Here is a 21,542-nt window from a genome sequence, read left to right as displayed (position 1 = left end):
ACAGGGTTCGGTGTTAGGTCCACTGTTGTTTTGTATATTTATCAATCATATTGTTGAAGGTATATCAGGCTTAATGTCGAAGTTTGCAGATGATACAAAGGTTGGCGGATTGTTAATGACAGTAATGGCAGTGTGCTACTGCAACAGGATCTAGATAATTTGGGCAGATGGGCTAAGAAGTGGCAACTGAAGTTTAACCTTGACAAATGCAAAGTATTGCATATGGGTAGAAGTAACCCCAGAGAAACGTACCAACTGTGTGGTACTACACTTAAGGTGGTAGAAAATGAAAAAGACCTGGGAGTAATTGTGCAGGCAGATATGAAGTTTTCTGAGCAATGCAGACAGGCTGCCAGGCCAGGTCATGGGGTTTTGTCAATGATATATAGGAATTTTGCTAGCAGGGAAAAGGAGGTGATTATCCCCTCTGTATAAGGCAATGGTCAGGCCACACCTTGAGTACTGCGTACAGGTCTGGAGGCCTCATTTTAGGAAGGATGTAGATTTACTTGAGCGTGTACAGAGAAGGGCAAGAAGATTGGTGAGGGAATGAAAGGATTCTCTTATCAAGAGAGGCTTAAGTTCTGCAAATTGCAGTGGCTGGAGACTAGGCACCTGCGCGGTGATCTGATTGAGGTGTATAAGGCTGAATTCTGATGGGATCCTTCCACTTGTTCAGATTACGAACCTAAGGGGTATTAAATTCAAATTACGAAAGGACAGATGTAGAATAGATGTGCGGAAATTTGCCTTTAGCCAGCAGTTGGTTAATTGCTGCAACAAACTTCCATCTGCCGTTATGGAAGTTGATAGTTTGAATAAATTTAAGGAGGAATTGGACAGGCATTTGGAGGGAATGCTGTGATTTTTTTTTTTTTTTTTTGGCTGATGCTGCATAAGCTCATACATTTGCTTTCTTACATCACATGCCACTACTTCTACTACTACTACAGATGTAGAATCGATGTTTGGAAATTTGCCTTTAGCCAGCAGGTGGTTGATTGTTTGAACAAATTTCCATATGTGATTTTGGAAGTTGATAGCTTAAATAAATTCAAGGAAGAACTGGATAAACGTTTGAAGTGGTGGGTGAAATGGGAAGGGGTTTTTTATTATTTTTTTTATTTTGCTGACTGATGCTTTATAAGCATGCTTTCTTGCATCATATGCCTTTACTAATGTTTCCTCACATTATATGGCAAATACTATTACTGACAGTGAAAACTCTAGAATTGTTCATTCAGAGCTTTATAAACCTCAATTAGATTATCTCTGATGTGTCTGATTGCCAAGCTCTAGTGCCTCTTAATGTTCACTGGAAATACAAGCTGCTCAATGTATTTAAATCTTAATGCTGTTGTCTGGATTCATGACAAGGTGTGCAGAATAAGAATAGATTCTCTCATATCTAACTCTTAACTTTCCCATACTTGTTTAATTGAGCTTGTTACATTTTTATTTTATTTTATTCCCATGTTAAAATTACATTTACCTATTTATCCTTCTGCCATTTTATATTCCTCATAAAATTTGATTTTTGAATATGGAATCAATTTTATCCATCTTTGACATGCTATATCAAAAATGAGACATTATTCAACTGAATCATCTTAAAGGAGAAACAATGTTGCAAAGTTAACAAATTGTAAACCCTCCAAAATGCCTTTCTGAATTTCCCACCCACTGATCATAACTGTGTCAGCACTTGATTAACAGGTAGTGTCTGAGCATTTTTCTCTCTGATGTGTTTTTGACCTGCCTTTTTTGTCTCTTGTTCCAGTGCAACTTACCCTTCTGATAATCGAAAGGTATTAAAGGAACCTGCAGTTGACTCATGTCCATGCATTGAATGATATCTGATTTTAGTTGAAATGGTTGTTAAAAGGTGGGGGGGTTCAAGTTCCACAATGAAATCCATCTGTCGTGGAAGTTGATAGTTTAAATAAGTTTAAGGAAGAACTGGACAAAATTTTGTAGCAAATGGATAAGTGAAATGGGAAGTTTTTTTTTGCTGATGCTGTATATGCTTTCTTTCACTATATGCCACTACAAATGCTAAATTTTCTTTGCATTATTGAAGAATTATTTAGAGATCCTCATTTAAATAGCAGATATTTGAGGAGTTCAAAAGCTTTGAGAAGATTGAAGTTTGTGTAGAGCATTTTGTGTGAAGAGCACGTGTGTGAAGTTTATGTAGAGCATGGTTTCTTAATGCTCATGGTTCAACAAACTATGGATAGGATATGCAATCAGTTGATGTGGGTCATTAATACACAGTAGGAAAAGAGTGGGAGAAAAATTTTATCTTGGAAAATTCCAGCATAAAGTTAGGAGTTAGAAGACAGAGCCATCTAACATTATCCCTGAGCAATTGGAGAGAAAAACTGGCTACCCAGTTGCAAAAAGCAGAAGCCTCTTTAGAAGGCATTTTTACTAAACATGATCAAAAGCCCTGGAAATGTGAAATCCTTTACTTGAGTGTTTCACCAACTTTCCATTGCATTTGTCTAAAGGCAAGTAACATAAGCCATGATATTAATAGTGGATGGAGAAAAATGGAATCTGTATTGGCAATCACTAGTGTAATGGAAGGCTTAGAGACAGCGTAATGGTTGGTGGATTTCTTTGTTACTTTGATAAGAATAGATGAAATAACAGCATGATAAATTAAACAAAGGAATTTTTTTAAGAACTGGCCAGATATGAGCTTATTTCCATGCAGAAGGAAAAACACCACTGAAAAAAAAGGAAGACAAAACTGGATCTGAATTCTCACAGGTGTTGAGAACAAGGGTAAAATGTCATCCAGACATGGGGCTTTTTTGGCAGCAGGATCGTTCAAAATTTTTCTTGTGTTGATGTGCTGAAGACCATGGAAAGCTTTGAGTGGAATATGGTAGATATGGTAAGGAGGTGATTTACCAAGATTATTAATGAGAGTTGAGGAAAAGTAGGATGATAGATGTTAATAAGTCAGCTTCATCTTTATCTGAGGATGCAACAGGACCACTGAAGTAAAGGCATGGATGGACAGGGGTTGCAAACATTAGATTTGGCCTGAGACCATAAGGCTCATCTACCATGTGGACAAGAAGCAAGTTTATGACTCTTAGCCTGTTCATAAGACAGTTTGGATTAATTAATAACTTTTATAACTGCTAGTATAGAAAATGAAGCTAATGATTTGGATACAAGCCAGTTAGTTGCAGTGTGCTTTTTACTAATTTTGAGGAGCCTCAGCAGATTTATTGAAAAACCAATGAGTTTTTAAGGTGAAATAGAGAATATTGGATTTCATCCCTACAAGACTGAATACATATTACATTCTTGTAATACCAATGACAAGAGATTGGAAATGGCCTTGTGTGTTGGGGTGGGGAGAGCCAGGGAAAAAGTTGACAGAGTTAGCTGTATGGTTGGATTGTATGATATTCTAGATAAATGAATAAGTTGTGTTTGGTCATTAGCAATCGAAAAACCCTCAGCCTCTCTACCAGCCAACTTTGTGCAACGAGAAAACCAAAATGAGTTGCCATGGTATTCCACTACTTTAATCTAAAAGACATATCTTGGCTAAAACATATCTTGGCTTTAGCCAAGATATGTTTTAGCCAAGATATGTCTTTTAGAAGACATATCTTTTAGAAGACATATCTAAAAGACATATCTTGGCTTTAGCCAAGATATGTCTTTTAGATTAAACCATGCACACCATCAGGCATTTCTCATATTGTGGAATTATACTTCATAATGGGTTGACACTGTTGCAACAACAGGGTACCTACCCACCCACCAAAGAGGATCCAAAAAGCCTTGAAATGGTGCCCTTTGGGTGGTGGTATCTGCTAGGAATAAGTAAAAATAGTCTTCTCCACAAGTGAAGCGTTCCTTATTCGAAATAGTGCAATACAATGGCAGCTCATTGTGAAAATATTCACAATACGAGATATAATTAAAACCATGCATTAAAACTACCTTGGTAGTAAAAATGATGTGTGCATTAACCCATGCATAAGTAAACTCCTTCATACGCTAAGGCTTTAGCCAAGAAATGTCTTCTAATAGTGAATAATAACACTATATATTAATACTAAAATAATTAGTAACATAGCTTTTACTGTGGTAACTAATTATTTTAGGCTTTTTGGTCTTTGTTCTAATCCTGATAAGTGTGAATAATAATACTAATTCTGATAACCCACATACTAAATCTTTTAATCTACAGATCTTCATACTAATCCTGATAACTACATTTCCTTTTAGGCTACAGATGTAATGGATTCCTCAGAGGGATCCAATGAGGGATCCATTACAAAAGAGCTCTTATGAAATATCAACCTGTTAAATCAATACCCAGTTATAAGAATTACAGGGTACTTTTGATACTAAACATCCTTCATTCTCACATAAACTTTCTTAAATCTCTCTCTCATAGTAGTGGTAGTAGTAACAGCAAATGATGCAAGAAAGCAAGCTTACATAGCATCAGCCAAAAAAAAAAAAAAAAAAAGAAGCTTACGCAGTTCACCCATCCATACTCTCTAAGAATTTGTCTAGTTCTTCCTTGAATTTATTCAACCCATCTATAACAACGGATGGAAGCCTGTTGCAAACTTCCACACATTCTTTCTGTAACCATACTTCCTCAACTTGAATTTATGCCCCTTCACGTGTTTTGTCTCAGCAAGTGGAAGAATTCCATTTACATTCAGCTTACTCAATCCATTCAAGGCTTTAAACACCTCAATGAGATCTCCCTGCAGGTGCCTAGTCATGAGATGCTGCAATTTGCAGAACTGACGCCTTTCTACATAAGAGCAACCTTTGTGCCCTTCAGTAGTTGAGCTATCCTTCTCTGCACCTGTTCGTGCAAATCAACATCCTTCCTAAAGTGAAGCTTCCAGACCTGTATACAGTACTCAAGATGCAGCCTAACCATGGATTTATACAAAGGAATAATCAATCACCTCCATAACCCTGCTAGCAAAGTTTCTGTATTTTATTGACAAACCCTGTTAGCTATCCTGGCAGCATGTCTGCACTGCTCAGAGAATTTCGTGTCTGACTGCACAAATACCCCCAGGTTTTTTTAATTCTCCCCTGTCCTGAGTACAGTACCACACAGTTGATAAGTTACTCTGGGATTACTGCTACCCTTATGCAGTACGTTGCTTTCGTCACTGTTAAACTACAACTACCATTGTGGTAGCTCTCCCTGATGACTATGTTAGCCACCCCAAACCTTTGTATCATCTGCAAACTTAGACTAAATGCCACATTGCTCTGTTTGTACAGCAGTCTTTTATGTGCAACAGTATCAAAGTACTTTGAGTACTTTAATGGAATCTTTGCCCTCCATGAGTTATTTCCTTATTCCTCACTCAAACTTAGTCCAATATTTGAGTCATAGTAGTCCATGTTATCTGATTATTATTGACCCTTGAAGGTCTTGAGATAAACTCTAATGATCAAGGGGTACACCACCTGGCTGGGTGCCAGCCACAGTTGTATTGGTGGCTTCATCTCTGCCCCATCATCTTCTGATTCCAAAGAGCGGATCACTTTACTGATAACTTTGGCATAGATGTGAGTACTTTCTCATCCCTTTAAGAGCCAGTCCCAAGGAATGGGTATTGCCATAATGAGATGAAATGCACTGAGATGTTACAAGTTGGTGGGTTAAAATCTAGGTATATAACTATAAGTTGAAGATGTGCAAATGTCTCCTAAATTCATAAAAGAGGATCAGAGGGTGAGATGAGTAATTAGAGTAATTAAGCTAACCTATAAGCTTGACTTTTCTTCAAGGAAAAATAATGGCTAAAGAAGTAATGCAGGACCATCTACACAGGAATGCTTTTATATAAGATTTTCACACACTACAGTTGGTCATCATACATAACATTTTGCATTAACCATGTGGATAATTATATTGTTTTTATATTCTAAACATTAAAGTACTTAAGTGGATTTATTTATTTTGGAATTTGGAATAAAAAAAAAAAAATGGTAACATACACGTGTTGAATGGGAGAAGAGTTTTAATGGGAGAAATTTTAGTAGGAGAAATGACAGCATAGAGGGAAGGTTATTCTTAAAAGAAAGAACCTATAAGAAACATTAATTTATAACAAAAAGCTCAGAAATTTTATGATATTATTGTAACTAAATCGATACATTTTTTTTTATAAAAAAAGTTTTTATTTTTAATTTTTGCTATATAGATTTGACAACTTATGATACTTGTAAACATCTCATTTTGAAATATACTGGTATGAAAGATAATTGCATCACACATGCTTTGGCCAGGTAAGTAAATGATTCATTTTACCATTAAGTGATAAAAGAAAGCAAGCAAAATCCAGTGAGAATATCTTCTTGAATGAGTTTTTTTTTTTTTTTTTCTTCTTTTTTTTTTTCTTCTTTTTTTTTTCTTCTTCTTCTTCTTCTTCTTCCCTATTTTAGCAGATGGATTGTGAACAGAGTTGGTCCTTTATGTCACATTTAATTTGCAAGTTACTCTTAGGTTATGATTTTCAAGCAAATGTCACTTACAATATTCACATTTTCTTTCACAATTTTGGCAGTCTGACCAATATTTTTATTTCCCCAAACAGTTTAAATACAGCACCAATATAGGCAAAATAAAATTTACATACATGAAAATTGTTTGAACAATTAAAATATAATGTTGGTAATGTAGAAAAAGAATTTTTTAAGAAGCGTTCAAAAATGCATTAAAGTGGATCTGATCTGAACAGAATGACTGAATTCTAGTTTATTTATTTTATGTCAGAAACATACAAGAAAGCAAATATAGAAATATTCAAATATTAGGTAACATATATAATCAAAGCTAACGGGGGGAAAAGAGCCAATAAACAAATCACTAAATATCATAAACATATATAACAACACATAAAATAAAATGTCTGGATAAAGTTCTTTATACAATTTCTGCATAGAAACGGGACACTTCAATAGCGTTCTCTGTTGCCTCCAAAAGGCCAAGCATGTTGTAGGTGCAAGGGGGCAGCTGATAAGATGGTTGTTCAGCTCCACATTCACACAGATTTGAAATTTGGTGGTCAGATACCCTATTTCTTCAGGTTGTCCCTGGATCTTCTCACACCAGTTCTAAGACCATTGAGTGACTGCCAAACTTTCCATCCATACAGATGTCCAGGGGGGGGGAGTAATTTTTCTTGTGGGGTCATCCAATCTTGAGTTTGTACACTTCTAGCTCTTCATTTGACAATGTGGGCTAGGGATGGTGTAGTTAGAAGTTCATTTATCGTTGTGAGAAATTCTCTCCTTGATTTCAGTCTTTGAACAGAAGGTTGTTGTTTGAACATTGGGTTCCAACAACAACTCTAGTTCTTTGATGCTGACTGAATTCTAGTTCTACCTACAAAAAGCATATGCCACCCATCCCAGTCAGTCAGTCTTCTTTCTTAAATGCCCTTGTACCAACTGTCTGTACACAGTGTAATTTCAGAGTTTTAAACATTTTTGATTTTTTTTACATCATTGAAAATGGCTGATAAAAGGAAAGGTCAATGGAGGTGTGGATATTTTAGAGGAGCATATAAGAATAACTATTACATTATCAGTCAAGTGAAAATTGATAACACTTAATGAGAGTGAATTGTCAAAGTAATTTTAAAAGTTGCATACTGAATATATGATTAGTAAGTAATTAAATACACTCTGTGTTCATATCTAGAAAAAATTAGATTCTTGGTCAAGGAATACAGTTCTTTGTTATATTATTCTTTCTGTTTGTAAAAATGGTTTTAATTCATGTTGGTTTTAACTTATGGCACTCTTTTGGGAAGTGCGCTTGCTGTAATTGTGCAAGGACTGCGTGTATTACTATTCTAATAGGCAGTTGATGCAAAGAAGACAATCTTTTATTGCATCAAAAAAAAAAAAAAACTAATAAAAACAATTCCCATTCCTAACATCCTTTATCTGGTGCGAATAAGTATCCATCTTATTCTTTTAGCATTATTAGAGGCATATGATGTAACCCCAGGGGCTTACATCTGTGAGTATGGGCTTGGCACACCAAGGGTCCTCAGCTGGATATCATCATTCTTCTCTTTCTTGGTGATTCCTTTCTATTTCTCTCTCTCTCTCTCTCTCTCTCTCTCTCTCTCTCTCTCTCTCTCTCTCTCTCTCTCTCTCTCTCATGGTAACTTGGAATTTTTTTTTTTTTGTCTTGAATCGCTGCTGTTTCTTGTTTGATTAACCTTTTTGCTTTTAGAATTTTTTGAGCAACAGATAAATAGTGGGCATTAAAGGAGAGATTTTATCAAAAACAACTCCAAGGTTTTTCTTCACAGACATTTGGGATTGGGACATCTGCAATTTTTATTTCTATGTGGTTCAGTTGTTTCTGAAGGGAATAAGTAATTTGAGCAGATTTGCTTCCATTTATAGTCAGATTGAGACCTTTTAGAAGATTTTACAAATCTGTAAATTTGCATCATGGATAACTTTGCAAATGTAATTGGATATCCAGTTTTCTCTCTGACCACTCACTCCGGGTGATGGTAGACAACTCTCTTTCTTCTCACTTCTCCAATAATTGTGGTGTTCCCAAGGTTCAGTTCTTTCTCTCACTCTTTTCATCTCGTATATTAATGACCTTCTTCCATTGACTGGAAATCCTATCCATAGTTTTGCTGAAGATAGCACATTGCATTCCACCTTCCAGTTTGAGAAACCTTGTCCTGCTCAAACAGCTTCAACTTCTCGAGTATCCACTGCCAAATCCTTAAATGCTGATCTCCAGTGGGGCAAAGAAAACTCAATTTCAATCCTTCTAAAACTCAGTCCTGCCTTATATCTCGCAAAAAGGATTCTTCTGCTCCTATGCTTATCTTCGATGACGCTCCGATTTCTAGGAAAGATCTTGGGGATTACCCTGACTTCTAATCTCTCTCTCTCTGTCTTGGCATAAAGCATATTACAAATATTGCTTCCTCTGCATCTAGAAAACTGGGTTTTCTTTTTCGCTTTCGCCGTTACTTTTCTTCCAAACAGTTGTTGACTCTGTAGAAATCGCAAATCCAGCCTACCATAGTAATATTGTTCCCACACCTGGGGCGGTGCCCCCCAAAATCTCTCTCAGGCTTCTAGATTCCATTCAAAAGAGGGCAGTTAGGTTAATCAATGTCTCATCTCTAACAGAGTCTCTCCACTCTGTCTCACAGATTTTGTGTTTCTGCTACATGCATTTTCTGTAGGTGCTTGCATGGGCACTGCTCTTCTGAATTGGCTTCTACAATTCCCGCTCTCTCTCTCTCTCTCTCTCTCTCTCTCTCTCTCTCTCTCTCTCTTTTTCAAAGCAGTCCGAACACGTGCCGAAATCAGTCAACATCCTTTTACTGTTCAACTTCAAACTCATAGAATCAACTTTTCTTTTTACTTATTTATTCTTTCAACTTCTGCTTTCTGGAACAACCTTCCTTCATATGTATTTCCTGAAAATTACAATCAACAGAAGTTCAAGTCTAATGTCAACAAGTATCTTCTTTCATCTTTTCAACCTTCAACCCATGCATGGTACTAAGTACTCTTGGTTCTAAAAAAAAAAAAAAAAAACAAAAGGACCTACACATAATAATGGTCATTGAGAATGAAAAAAAATTTAGTATGGAAAACATATTTATTTAACATGATATACTGTAAGATAATAAACTAATTATAAGGAATTGTGAGAGTTTGGTTTCTTTCTTCGGCATTCTTTACTTTTTATTTAATTTTATTTTACTTTATTGTTTATTATTGGTTATATTTTATAGTTTACAATAATATACCTATGTAAATCTAAACAGAATTTTTAGTGCGAATCCCCTGGAACACTTTCGCGAACCACTGGTTGGGAACCACTGCTATAGAGTTAGCAGCGGTTCTTGGACCACATTAAAACCCACAATTATCAAAGATGTATGGTGTATACTGACTCTCTAAGTACACTGCAGGCTTTATTGGGAATGAGGTATAATTCTCATCTGTTTGTGACCCGAATTCAGCAGATGCTACATTCTCTGTCTGAGTGTTCTTTCCACATTTGTTTCTGCTGGATTCCAAGCCACATTAGGATCAGGGGAAATGAACTAGCAGATGCTGCAGCCAGATCACCAGTACCCCACCACTTATTGCCTGTTAGGCCCCTATACAGACTACAGGCAGCTAATATACACTAAATTACTCTCCCAATGGGAACAATCTTGGCATGGGCAAGTCACAATCAAGCTCTATCAGATAAAGCCTGTAATCCAACACTGGCAGTCTAATCTGCACAGGAACTGCAGAGAGGAAGTTGATCCTGCTCACTTTCACATAGGACACAGTCATCTTACATATGCATTTATGCTGAGGGCAGATCTCTCCTATGTGTGAGAACTGTGGCACCATTTTAAGTCACATTTTAACCGAATGTCCACGTTTTAGACTGAACGTGATTTATATTTTACCACCTTTAGTCATCTGGCTGAGCCTTATACACTCAGTCAGATTTTATCCGACAATGACTATGTATCTGCTGTCTTCAGCTATTTAAAATCGGTAAACTTTTTACTTGTATTTAAAATTTACCTTTTATTGTTATTTCTTTGTTGATATATGTTTTATAACTTTTATACCTATGTTATTATATATCTTGACATATGTAGAGTGTGTTTAGTGTCAAATGGCACCAGGGGTTTCCCCCATCTTCGCGTAGTATACTCTGTAGGTGTGAAACCGAACACTGTCAGTGCCAGAGGTTTAAAGGTATATTGATCTTGTATATGTACAGTGTCAGTATATATCTTGGTATAAGGTATGTTCGTGTCAGACGGCACCTGGGATTTCTCCCATCTCCACGTGTGTTCGCTGTATCAAGGACAGTACACTTAAGCCAGAGACTTGAAAGTGTGTGGGCCATGTCTGTGCAGTGTGATGTGTTGTGCCCATTGTTTGTCCGGCTTATTGGCCGCCAGGCCCCTAGTGGGGCCTGACGTTGCCCATACCTTGCCACGTGGAGGCTAGCCGGGTGTCCAGAATCATGAGAAGTTGTTCCGGCAGGTCCTGCCACCCCTAGTTTCCTGAGATTTCAGTGGCTAGGACCTAAAAAAAAAAAAAGAAAAAAAAAATATATATGCATTTCATGTTAATTCTTAATAAGATTGCGGATAGCAAATCGCTGGTTGGGGTTGAACGCTCGAGAGATGTGTTAAAAGGCTTAATAGGTCGGGCAGAATTTTGTTATTAAATTTAGACGTGTGGGTTATACGGTAGATGAAAGATAAAGGTGGGAGGGAGGGGAGGCTGAAGACTGGGGGGTAGAAGTAGAAGTAAGGGGTCAATAGAGGAGATGACCCCGGCTAGGCAGTATGGCATGCCCTCTGGTGGGCATGCCATACTGCCTAGTCGGGGAGTATGGCATGCCCACCAGAGGAAAGTTTGGATGACAGGTGGGGGGAGACGAAGAAGAGTTATCTCTCCCCTGCCATGGATAAGGTATACAGGTAGAGTAGGGGAAGAGGCTGAAGACTGGGGGGGGGGTGAAAGGCAGAAGCATGGGGATTAGCATTAGCATTACTAGAGGCATATGATGCAAGAAAGCAAGCTTATTCAGCATCAGCCAAAAAAAAAAAAAAAACACACCACTCCCATTTCACCCCTCCGTTCGCTCGTAATACCTGTCCAGTTGAGCCTTAAATTTGTTTAGGCTATCAACTTCAACAACAAGTGATGGAAGTCGGTTCCACCAACCAACCACCCGCTGGCCAAACGCAAATTTCCGCACATCTATCCGACATCCGTCCTTCCTCAATTTGAATTTACGCCCTCTGAGCTGATCATTCTGAGCAAGATGAAGAATCCCATTGGCATTGAACATGCTCAAACCATTTAAAGCCTTATACACCTCTATCAGATCACCTCACCGGTGCCTAGTCCCCAGACTCTGTAATTTGCAAAACTTAAGCCTTTCTTCGTAAGAGCAACCTTTTGTTCCATTCACTAATCTTGTTGCCCTTCTCTGTACCCGTTCCAGCAGCTCTACATCCTTCTTGAAATGAGGCCTCCAGACCTGTATACAGTACTCAAGATGTGGCCTAACCATTGCCTTATACAAGGAATAATCACCTCCTTATCCCTGCTAGAAAAATTCCTGTATATCATTGACAAGACACCATAAGCTACTCTTTCAGCTCGTCTGAAAGAGTAGCTTATGGTGTCTTGTTGATACGTTGCTCTGGCAACGTATCAACCGCAGAGTTGATACGTTGCTCTGGGGTTACTGTTTCCCATATGTAGTACTTTACATTTGTCAATGTTAAACTTCATTTGCCACCTCTCAGCCCATCTGTTCAACCTTTCCAGATCGTGTTGCAGCAGCATAGCGTCAGTGGTGTCCTTAACAACCCTGCCAACCTTTGTATCATCTGCAAACTTGGACATTAAACTTGATATCCCATCATCAATATCATTCATAAACACCGAAAACAACAACGGACCCAACACTGAACCCTGAGGAACTCCACTAATAACATTAGTCCACGTTCAGCAGTGTCCATTGATTACCACTCTCTGTCTTCTGCCACTCAACCATCCCCTTATCCATAGCAGCAATTTGCCTCCAATGCCACACTGCTCCAATTTGTGCAGCAGTCTTCCATGTGCAACAGTATCAAAAGCCTTTCTAAGATCCAAATATATAATATCAAAGTTATTCCCTGCATCCAGTTCTTTTGTGACTACATCATAGTATCCAATCAAATTAGTCAGGCAAGACCTGCCCTTAACAAAACCATGCTGCGTCTGAGCTATAACTGAATTCTTGTCTAGATGATCCTGCAGTGCTTCTTTAACCAGTGCCTCCATTAATTTACCTGGAACAGAAGTTAAACTAACAGGTCTATAATTACTTGTGTCAGCCTTTGATCCTCCTTTTGTAAATTGGGGTTAAATTTGCACGTCTCCAGTCTATGGGTACCTCCCCTGAGTCCAAAGAAGCTCTCATAATTATGGCTAGGGGTTTGCTTACTTCCTTTGCTGCCTCCTTTAATATAACTGGATAGATCCCATCCACCCCAGGTGCCTTTTTATGTTTATCCTCAACAATCTCTCCTCCACTTTCCTCTCAGTTATTACAAAATCATCCAGCTCACTGCCAATGTTTACTTTACCTACATCATTCTCCTTCCTGAATAACTCCTCATGCGTGAATGTAGATGCAAAATACTCGTTTAGATTGTTAGCCACCTGAGCAGGATCCTCAACTGTTGAGCCATCAATATCCAGTGGACCAATCTGATTCATCCCTTTCCTTCTTGAATTTAAATAGGTAAAGAACTCTTTTCTGTTTTTCTTTGCATCCTTTGCCAAGGATTTTTCGTAGTTTGTTTTTGCCTGCCTAATCTCCTTTGTGACTTGGTTACAGACCAACTTATATCTATCATAGGCTTCCATGTCACCCATTAATTTGTATGTACCCCACGCATTTTTCTTCTCTGCCACATGTCTCATTAGTTCATCTGACAACCATTTAGGCCTAAACCTTGAACAATATTTCTTAGTTGGTATGTAAAGCCTGGTAGCCTCCAAGATTAGTTCCTTGAATGCTTCCCATTTTGAGTTTGCTGTTGGTAAAATCATCAGTTGGTCCCACTGTATAGAATTTAAATACTGTCTCAGACCATCATAGTTGCCTTTACGAAAACAAAAACCCTTCCCTTTACCTCTGATGGTAGTTACCTCCTTGAGTAAATCCCACTTCAACACACTGTGATCACTGCAACCTAGTGATTCATTTATCTGCAGATTCTTAATACATGAAGAATCACTACTGATAATCAGATCAAGAGTATTGCTCCCTCTTGTTGCCTCACGAACATGCTGATGTAGAAAACAATCATCCAATAAATCCACAAAAGCCATGCTAGTGTGCGAGTGACCAACCCACAAATTCCAGTCAGTATCTGGGAAATTAAAATCCGCCATTATAAGACTCTCTGATTTACTGGCCCACTCTATTTCCCTGTACAATATCTTATTATACTCATCAGAGTCATTAGGCCTATAGCACACTCCTACTCTCAATTTTGATTTCCCTATGCTTATGTCACACCAAACTGACTCGACACTGCCCTGTCCATCGATGTCGACTGGTTTCACTTCCTTGGACTTTATGTGTTTCTTAACTAATAACATAACCCTCCTCCCCTCCTGTCCTGTCTATCCTTTCTATACACATTGTATTCCCCAAATTCCAGTTCCGCATTCCTTATATCTGTGTGACACCACGTCTCTGATATCCCAACAATATCTGCCTTTGATGTTTTGAGCAATACCTCAAATTCATCAAATTTATTTATCAAACTCTTAGCATTGGTGCACACGCAGGTATACATGCACCTGTTTCTATTCTTGGCTACCCTAACACAACCCATGTGTTTACTTGTACCGCAATGAATCCCAGCAGTCTCTGAAATATCCTGCATCTTGTTTTTCAGGCTTCTGCTCATTCCAATAGAAGCAGTGCAAGAATCACTTCCACCTCTGCCAGTGGCTACTGTTAATCTATTAGTCCTTGTATCCCCCCCCAACTAGCAGTTTTCCGACCCACCTAACTCTGCCTCGACAGCATCAGCAAAAATTCTTGCACCCTTTCTATTTAAGTGTATCCCATCCCTGTAGAAGCAATCTCTCCTGTTAACAAGTACAGTCCAGGCTGAAAAAAAGTCTACCCCTTGAGCCTTGCACAATCCCTCCAGGGCCGAATTGATCGCCTCACTGACCCCAGGTGGTCAGTGAGGCAGGCCCATGCCTCACCAGGCGAAGAGATGGGTCGGCAGGGGAGGGAGAAAACAGAGCATGTCTCCTCTCCCTCCTGTCGGGGATAGGGAATTTAAGGTGAATAGCGTAAGTGTACTCCATTCAGCTCGCCATATAGCTTTTGGCACAGAGCTGCTGGTGGTCCCAGTCCATTCCCTGGCCTTTAGTGACCTGATTAATTAGTTCACTGAGTGCTTAATTTTTTATATATGACCTGGTTTTGGCGCAGTATAGCCATAGTTGCTAATGCGCCAATAAAATCCAAACGAAACAAAGCTCTCAGTTATTACAAAATCATTTAGCTGCCTGCTAGAGTTCTATAAGCTTCTTGCCTCCACTTCCCTACAGACTTCCTCATGTATGAATGTAGATGGAAAATACTCATTCAGTTTGTCAGCTACTTCAGCAGATTCTTCAACAATCAAACCGTGGATATCAAGTGGACCAATCTAATTCACCTTTTCTTTCTTTTCTTTGCATCCTTTGTCAAAGATTTCTCATAATCTGCCTTTGCTTGCCTAACCTCCTTTGTGATTTGATTACAGACTAGCTTATATCTACCATACTCTTCTGTGTCACCTGATAATTTACATGCATTCCATGCATGTTTTTTCCTCTGCCGCAAATCTCATTAGTTCATCTGACATCTATTAAGGCCTAAACTTTGAACATCATTTCTTAGTTGGGACAATAGGCCTAGTAGTTTCCAAGATATCATCTTTTATCATCTTTTAAGGGCACAAAAGGTGATATAGTTGTACACGTTGGCACTAATAATATTAAGAGTAGGAGACCGGCAGAATTACTTAACAAGTACAGGTCACTGTTGAACAAAAGCCGAGAATTAGGGTTGAATTTGAAAGTGTCTGCAATTCTGCCCAGACACGATAGGAGGGAGTATATGATGAGAGCCTTGTCGATCAATTCGGCCCTGGAAAGACTGTGCAAAGGCTCAAGGAATTTGAGGTATTGCTCAAAACATCGAAGGCAGATATTGTTGGGATATCAGAGATGTGGTGTCACACAGATATAAGGGATGCAGAACTGCAATTTGGGGAGTACAACGTCTACAGAAAGGATAGACAGGATAGGAAGGGGGGAGGGGTTATGCTATTAGTTAAGAAACACATAAAAACCAAGGAAGTAAGCCAGTCGACATCGCTGGACAGTGCAGTGTGGAGTCAGTTTGGTGTGACATAAACATTGGGAGATCAAAATTGAGAGTAGGAGTGTGCTATAGGCCTAATGACTCTGATGAGTATAATAAGGAACTGTACAGGGAAATAGAGTGGGCCAGTAAATCAGAGTTTCTTATAATGGGAGATTTTAATTTCCCAGATATTGACTGGAATTTGGGGGCTGGTTACTCACACACTAGCAGGGCTTTTGTGGATTTATTGGATGATTGTTTTCTACATCAGCATGTTCGGGAGGCAACTAGAGGGAGAAATACTCTTGATTTGATTATCAGCAGTGATTCTTCATGCATTAAGAATCTGCAGATAAATGAACCACTAGGTGGCAGTGATCACAGTGTGCTGAAGTGGGATTTACTCAAAGAGGTAACTACCATTAGGGGTAAAGGGAAGGGTTATTGCTTCCGTAAAGGCGACTACGATGGACTGAGACAGTATTTAAATTCTATACAGTGGGACCAACTGATGATGTTACCAACAGCAAATTCAAAATGGGAAGCATTCAAAGAACTTATCTTGGAAGCTACTAGGCTTTACATACCAACTAAGAAATATTGTTCAAGGTTTAGGCCAAAATGGATGTCAGATGAACTAATGAGGCATATGGCAGAGAAGAAAAATGCATGGGATACATACAAATTAACACATGACACAGAAGCCTATGATAGATACAAGTTGATATGCAACCAAGTTACAAAGGAGGTTAGGCAGGCGAAGGCAGATTACGAGAAATCCTTGGCAAGGGATGCAAAGAAAAACAGCAAAGAGTTCTTTACTTATGTAAACTCTAGAAGGAAGGGGATGAATCAGATTGGTCCACTTGATATTGATGGGTCAAGTGTTGATGATCCTGCTCAGGTAGCTAACAAACTAAATGAATATTTTGCATCGACATTCACACATGAGGAGTTATTCAGCGAGGGGAATGCCAGAGGTGTATTCAACTCTAGCAGTAAGCTACAGAATCTTGAAATAACTGGGAGTAAAGTGGAGGAGAAACTGTTGAAGATAAACACAAGAAAGGCACCCGGGGTGGATGGGATCTATCCAGTTATATTAAAGGAGGCAGCAAAGGAAGTAAGCAAACCCTTAGCCATAATTATGAGCGCTTCCTTGGACTCAGGGGAGGTACCCATAGACTGGAAATGTGCAAATGTGACCCCAATTCACAAAGGAGGATCAAAGGCTGACACAAGTAATTATAGGCCTGTGAGCTTAACATCTCTTCCAGGAAAATTAATGGAGACACTGGTTAAAGAAGCACTGCAGGATCATTTAGACAAGACTTCAGTTATAGCTCAGACACAGCATGGTTTTGTTAAGGGGAAGTCTTGCCTGACCAACTTGATTAGATACTATGATGCAGTCACAAAAGAACTGGATGCAGGGAATAACTTTGATATTATATACTTGGATCTTAGAAAGGCTTTTGATACTGTTGCACATGGAAGACTGCTACACAAATTGGAGCAGTGTGACATTGGAGGCAAATTGCTGCTATGGATAAAGGGGTGGTTGAGGGGGAGAAGACAGAGAGTGGTAATCAATGGACACTGCTCATCGTGGACTGATGTTATTAGTGGAATCCCTCAGGGCTCAGTGTTGGGTCCATTATTGTTTTCTGTATTTATAAATGATATTGATGATGGTATATCGGGCTTAATGTCCAAGTTTGCAGACGATACAAAGGTTGGCAGGGTTGTCAAGGACACTACTGACACTATGCTGCTGCAACAGGATCTGGAAAGGTTGAGCAGATGGGCTGAGAGGTGGCAAATGAAGTTTAACATTGACAAATGTAAAGTACTACACATGGGAAACAGCAACCCCAGAGCAACGTATCAACTCTGTGGTACTACATTGACAGTGGTAGAGAATGAAAGGGACTTGGGGGTGGTTGTGCAGGCAGATATGAAGTTCTCTGAGCAGTGCAGACGGGCTGCAAGAGTAGCTCATGGAGTATTGTCAATGATATACAGGAATTTTTCCAGCAGGGATAAGGAGGTGATTATTCCATTGTATAAGGCGATGGTCAGGCCACACCTAGAGTACTGTGTACAGGTCTGGAGGCCTCATTTCAAGAAGGATGTAGAGCTGCTGGAACGAGTACAGAGAAGGGCAACAAGATTAGTGAATGGAACAAAGGGGTGCTCTTACGAAGAAAGGCTTAAGTTTTGCAAATTACAGTGTCTGGAGACTAGGCACCAGCGAGGTGATCTGATAGAGGTGTATAAAGCCTTGAATGGTTTAAGTATGCTCAATGCTGATGGGATTCTTCCTCTAGCTCAGAAAAATCACCTGAGAGGGCATAAATTCAAATTGAGGAAAGACAACTGTAGGATAGACGTGCGGAAATTTGCCTTTAGCCAGCGGGTGGTTGGTTGGTGGAACAGACTTCCATCCCTTGTGGTGGAGGTTGATAGCCTAAATAAGTTTAAGGCTCAGCTGGACAGGTATTTTGAACGAACAGAGGGGTGAAGTGGAAGTGGGTTTTTTTTTTTTTTTTTGGCTGATGCTGCATAAGCTTACTTTCTTGCATCAAATGCCTCTACTAATGCTAATGCTAAAAAAAGATTACTTCCTTGAATGTTTTCCATGTAGAATTTCCTGTTCGTAACATCATCAGTTGATCCCATTATAAAAAACAGGGGTGAGGAACTGTGGCCTTTTGTCTATTTCTCTAAAATGCGAAATTTGTCTTTTATTTCATGATATAACACCAAACTCAAAATATTTTTAAGATAAATGTTATCTATTCTCTTTTTATATACCGTTATTTTCCTTATATAATTTAGTTTACAGTTTAAGTTTAAGGAAATGCAACATGAAAGAATACACAGCTGTTCTAGACACCCTGATCGGAGAATCAAGTGGAGGGTTTCCTGATTTTGAGAAACATGATCTCACACTGAAATGCTTTTCAACCACACCTGGTTGATGTCTCCAAAGCAGATTATGATTTATAGATGAAATTAACTGAGCTCTCAGAAGATAATATTCTGAAGTCTCTTTTTGACGTGAAGAAGGAATCTCTTCAAATATGGAAAAATGCTGTTGAATACCCACATCAACATCAACATGCTCGTCAAATGCTATCTCCTTTTGGTGCAATCTACTGATTTGAATCAACATTTTCATATATGACACAAATTAAAAGAAGCTTGAGATCTCAGATGATGGATATTCACTTGGAGGACCAATTAAAACTAAGCTCAATGATATTGAAACCAAATATCAGAGTACTATCTGGCATTAAGCAGTCACAAAAAAGTCATTAAATGGTTTGTTGCCTAAGTTTGTCAATTTTTAATTTTGTTATCATCATTGCTAAACAAATAAATGTCTTCGCTATTTTTTGTTTAAATTCCTCAAGCAATAACAGGCTGTAATTAAAATTGTAAATATGCCTACAAAAATATATTTTTTTTATATATATTAAATTCTCAGCATGTGGCCTAATAGTATTTTGGCTAAATAAAATATTGCCTTCCAATGTAAAAAGGTTCCTCACCCTGGTATAGAATTTAAAAACTGTCTCAAACCACTGTAGCCACTTTTACGAAAGCAAAAACCCTTCCCTTTACCCCTGATGGTAGTTACATCTTTAAGTAAATCCCAAATCACCATGAAAATTAATAACAATGAAAATTAATAGGGTTAATAAATTTAATTGATTAATAGACTATACTATACTACACTTTAATATACAATACATACTATGCTAATGCACTGATACGTATTACACTATCTAGTTTTATGTTATACCTTACGTCAGGGGTCGGCAACCTTTTTTTGAGTGAAGAGCCATTTTTGATCTAATTAAAAAAAGAGAGAATCCAAAGAGCTGCACCTCAGCTGAAGTGGAAGTCGAGGGGACGAGGGAGTTTTTTAAGTTTTTAAGAAATGGAATAGAGTGGGAAGGTGTTTTATTAAAAAATATATATTTTTTGAAATATTATTTATTAATACTGAAAAAACCTTAACAAACATTCAACTAGGTACAATTTAATGTGACTTTTGCTGCTGAACTTCTTGAGCGAGTCTCTCATCATAAGTCAAGTATGCCATAATTTTCATCTGTAAACATGCTGAGAGATTCACATTGTTCAGACAGTTTCTTGATTTATTTTTAATATAGTTCATGTTCGAAAATATTTGCCCACAGAAATACTTTGAACCAAAAACTGAGAGAAGTCCAAACACAAATATTTTCAAATTTATATACATGTCCTGTAAGCTACTCCACAATTCGAACACAGTTTGGTCTTGTATTTTAGACTCATCTATTGCTGTCCATTTGTGTAGAATTGCAAGGGCCGCCTTTTGCTTCTCCAAATCCTCAAATTCAGTTTTAAGGTATTTTAGTCTTGCACTCCACATGTCCTTGATTTTTAAGTCATGTAACTCCATTTCAGTTGTGCTTTATGTGGGCTAAAAGTTAAAGAACTGCAGTTACATGATCAAAGAGCTGCAGGTTGCCGACCCCCTGCCTTACACTATCAGGTGCGAGCTACACATTATCAAATTACACTATACCATAACAATCACAATGTTAAATTAGATATATCCTTAGCTAAATGCAAAAGATATATGCCCAAAAAGTGAGTCTTTGAACTGTATTAAGCTGTAATCTACAGCAATACTGGCAGGTAATCCATTGTTTCAGTAAAGCTAACTTTCCTGAGTTCCCATCTAGTAGTAATCCCCTTTAGTTATATCTAGTAGTAATTCCCTTTAGTTACATCTAGTAGTAATTCCCTTTAGTTACATCTAGTAGTAATCCCTTTTAGTTACTTCTAGTAGTAATCCCCATACAAACTACGTTGGATAATAACCTGCGGTGCAACTAGAACCTAGGTAAATAACTAGAGTTAACATTTCATTTTCTGCTTTAAAAATTCTGAAGAAATATTCAGCAACATGTGTTTGATACAGGTGAACTATGTCGAAGCACTTTAGAGAAACCCTCACAACGTTCAAGCCACGTGGACTGTGTCCCATCGGCTATTTCTTTGGAGAATTACACTGTAGTCCTTTGTCTCTACAACCTTTCTTTCTGGATTGTAAATACAGTTCAGTTTTGTTTGAGTGCAAAGTGGGAGCTTTTGTTTGCACTTTGTATCTAATAACTATTACACATGACAGGTTATTGTGGTGAAGTCAAAATTAATGTTGTCCTACCATTTTCAATGACTTCACCTCAAATTCCAAATTCTTATCGTCTAGTGCCTGTTACATTCGCATGTCGTAAGGTGTGACAACATCTCTTGTAATTTAACCTTGTGAATTTCTTTACAGAAAATTTCATTTTGACCGTTATTGAGGTGCTAAGAGAATGACAGTGGTATAATAAATCTACCAAGAAAGGGAAAACGATCGATTTGGATAAGAAAATTAAAATAAAAAGCATGTATGAAAATGGTCAAACATTAAAAAATATCATGCGGAATTTAGATTTGTCAGTGTCAACACTGAACACAATAATAAAGAACAAAGACAGAAGAAGAGGTG

The 21,542-nt window shown here is 38.2% G+C and overlaps 1 protein-coding gene across 2 annotated transcripts in view; it reads left to right on the top strand.

The window, feature by feature from the left end:
- The window catches only part of LOC150075058 (mitochondrial uncoupling protein 4-like), a 308,741-nt gene that overhangs the window by 181,180 nt on the left and 106,019 nt on the right, over window positions 1-21,542 (top strand). For both annotated transcript variants that reach the window (XM_090388936.1, XM_090388935.1), the window contains exon 7: window positions 6,225-6,309. In XM_090388936.1, coding sequence (XP_090245062.1) covers window positions 6,225-6,309 — 85 coding nt within the window. The remainder of the gene's footprint in view (window positions 1-6,224; window positions 6,310-21,542) is intronic.

The sequence above is a fragment of the Mastigoproctus giganteus genome, chromosome 14 (assembly GCF_048544385.1).
Source record: "Mastigoproctus giganteus isolate SK-2022 chromosome 14, ASM4854438v1, whole genome shotgun sequence".
Lineage (NCBI taxonomy): Eukaryota > Metazoa > Arthropoda > Arachnida > Uropygi > Thelyphonidae > Mastigoproctus > Mastigoproctus giganteus.
This window is presented reverse-complemented; position numbering and strand designations above follow the sequence as displayed.